We start from the raw sequence: 2,644 nt of genomic DNA, 5'->3' as shown, positions 1-2,644 counted from the left end.
GAGAGAAAGAGAGAGAAGTGGGAGCGATAAGAGCCAGCGCGCGCGCGAGAGAGAAGAGAGGATTGACTGAGAAGAGGGACGAGAGATGAGAAGGAGAGAGATTGAGCACGCTGAGAGGCAGACAGAGAGAAGAGAGCCGAAGAGAGTAGCAGAGAGAGAGATGAGATGAGAGAGTAGAGAGACAAGAGTAGAGAGAGAGATGGAGAGAGGAGAGAGGGAGTGAGAGCTAGAGAGAGCAATGAAGCCAGAGAGAGAGAGTGTGTGAGTGAGTGAGCGAGTGAGAGGAGAGATGGGAAGCAAACATGAGCACTCACACACGCGCACGCAACGCCACACACATACACCACACACACTACACTACAACACACACACACACCACACCCACACATCACACACACACACACACACACACACAGCACACACAACACACAACACACACACACACCACACTCCACACCACACCACACCTACTCCACACACACACACACACACACCACACTACACACACACACACACACACCGCCACCACGCACACACACACACACACACACACACACACACACACACACCTCGTCGCGAGCGCGCAAGCATCTACCACGTTACTGCCGCTAAGCTCGCGGCACCCCCCCTCCCCCCTCCTTCCTGCTCGAGCGCACAACCCGCTACACCCAGCAACGTAAAATCTTTCAGCCCATACCCGCAGCGCCGAGGTCGGGCGGGTGACGTTTCTCGGTCACACCCGCACGCCCCCCGCTTTCGCCTAATGGTACGCGCCCGGGTGATAGTAAGTGAAACTCTAGTAAAAGTTTTCCGCATTCAGCGACAGCGGCGGCGAGCACACGGCGGTACGACATGGCGGCGGCGACCGACACCCTCGCGGCCGTCACGGCCGATATACAGAACCTCTACCGTGAGATCGAGATGCTCAACGAGTCGGCCGACTACGAGGACATGTGTGACGCGACTGACAGAGGCGGCGGAGGCGGAGGCGGCGGCGGAGGCGACAGCAAGCAGCAGAAGGTCCACTTCGAAGAGGTGGTGATGACTCAGAGGCGGGCGCCTGCCGGCTCGCAGCAGACGCCCGCGTCGCTGTTGTATCATCAACAGCGACAGACGACGGTGATCACCGACTGCTCACAACACTCCCCGAACAGCTCGTCCGAGTTGTCCGAGTCGTCGTCGTCGTCGTCGCCAGGCGGCGTCACGCACGTTTCCATGTCGCCCGACGCGGAGAAGTCGTTCGCGTGGAGTCCGCCGGGTGGCGGCACTGCCAGCAAGCAGCTGCTGCACGGGAAGTACTACGCCGTCGGCGGCGACGTTCAGCATCCGTCCGAGAGCGTGCAGATCTTCGTCAACCTCGAAGACGTGTCGCTGCCGCCGACGACGACGAACGCGTGCGTGTCCGTGCTGACGACGCCTGACACGACGCGACCGAGCATGGGAGACAATCGCGTGCGCATCGGCGTTGCGCGCGCCGCGACGAAGAAGCTGTCGCAGCTGCCGACGGTGCGATTCTGCCAGGTGTGCAACGACTACGCGTCGGGCTTCCACTACGGAGCCTGGTCGTGCGAGGGCTGCAAGGCGTTCTTCAAGCGCAGCATCCAGGGCCCGACCGACTACGTGTGCCCGGCGACGAACTCGTGCACGATCGATAAGCATCGACGCAAGTCGTGTCAGGCGTGTCGGCTGCAGAAGTGCCTCGACGTCGGCATGAGTCGCAGCGCGAAGCCCGGCGCGCGACGCGAGGTCGACCGACAGCTGGTCCGACAGCGAACGCTGAAGCGGGCCGCCGCCGCTGCCGACGGCGTCGTCGCCGGCGCCGACGAACCGACGGCGGCGAAGATCAAACGCGAGGTGCCGTCGTGCACGAATCCGCTCGTGCAGACGATGCTTGAGTGCGACTACTACATCGGCCTGTCCGGACACGATCACTCGGCGACGCTCGACGAGACGACGATGATGGCGACAATCACGAAGATCGCCGACCGCGAGCTCGTCTTCACGATCAACTGGGTGAAGCACGTGCCCGGCTACTCGGATCTGCCGCTCAACGACCAGGTCGGCCTGCTCGAGACGACCTGGTTCGAACTGATGACGCACGAGCTGTGCTTCCGCTCGATGCCGCTACGCGGCGACAAGATCGTCTTCGCTCCGGACTTCGTGCTCGACCGCAGTGCGATGAAGGTCGCCGGCATCGAGGCGATCGGCGGCACGCTGCTGGCCATCACGAGGAAGTTCGCCGAGCTGCGGCTGTCGCGCGAGGAGCTCATCTGTCTCAAGGGACTCTCGCTCGTCTCGACGTGCCTCAAAAGTCACGAGAGCGGCTCGCGCGTGCAGAAGATTGAGACGAGTCTGCTCGAGGCGCTGCACGAGGCGATCGTCATCAACGGCTGTCGCGATCGCTTCCGCATGGCGCGTCTGCTGCTCATCATCTCCGACGTGCGCTACGTCGCCACGCTCGGCGTCGCGCATCTCTTCCAGCTGAAGACGGAGCAGACGATTCCGATGCTGCTGCAGGAGATGGTGACGGCGCAGTTCATACAGCAGCACGCGCTGCGCAAGACGTAGCGACGCGTGCGTGCGTGCGTGCGTGTGTGTGTGTGTGTGTGCGTGCGTGCGTGCGTGCGTGCGTGCGTGCGTGCGT

The 2,644-nt window shown here is 62.3% G+C and overlaps 1 protein-coding gene across 1 annotated transcript; it reads left to right on the top strand.

Annotated features, from left to right (window-relative positions):
• Nucleotides 1-852: 852 nt before the first annotated feature.
• Nucleotides 853-2,619, top strand: LOC106809715 (estrogen receptor beta-like). The gene is made up of 2 exons (XM_014812890.1): nucleotides 853-953; nucleotides 1,155-2,619. The coding sequence occupies exons 1-2, from the start codon at nucleotides 853-855 to the stop codon at nucleotides 2,566-2,568; spliced, it is 1,515 nt and encodes a 504-aa protein (XP_014668376.1). The 3' UTR covers nucleotides 2,569-2,619.
• Nucleotides 2,620-2,644: the final 25 nt, after the last annotated feature.

This window comes from Priapulus caudatus, unplaced genomic scaffold (assembly GCF_000485595.1).
Source record: "Priapulus caudatus unplaced genomic scaffold, Priapulus_caudatus-5.0.1 Scaffold379, whole genome shotgun sequence".
Taxonomy (NCBI): domain Eukaryota; kingdom Metazoa; phylum Priapulida; class Priapulimorpha; order Priapulimorphida; family Priapulidae; genus Priapulus; species Priapulus caudatus.
Note: the sequence above shows the minus strand (reverse complement) of the source record. Positions and strands in the feature narration are given on the sequence as shown.

What these genes read in the sequence shown, in the direction of transcription:
- LOC106809715 (XM_014812890.1), top strand. Translation starts at nt 853, where the DNA reads ATGGCGGCGGCGACCGACACCCTCGCGGCCGTCACGGCCGATATACAG. An exon ending in TCGGCCGACTACGAGGACAT is followed by an intron (nt 954 to 1,154) that starts GTGTGACGCGAC and finishes CTCCCCGAACAG; the next exon opens with CTCGTCCGAGTTGTCCGAGT.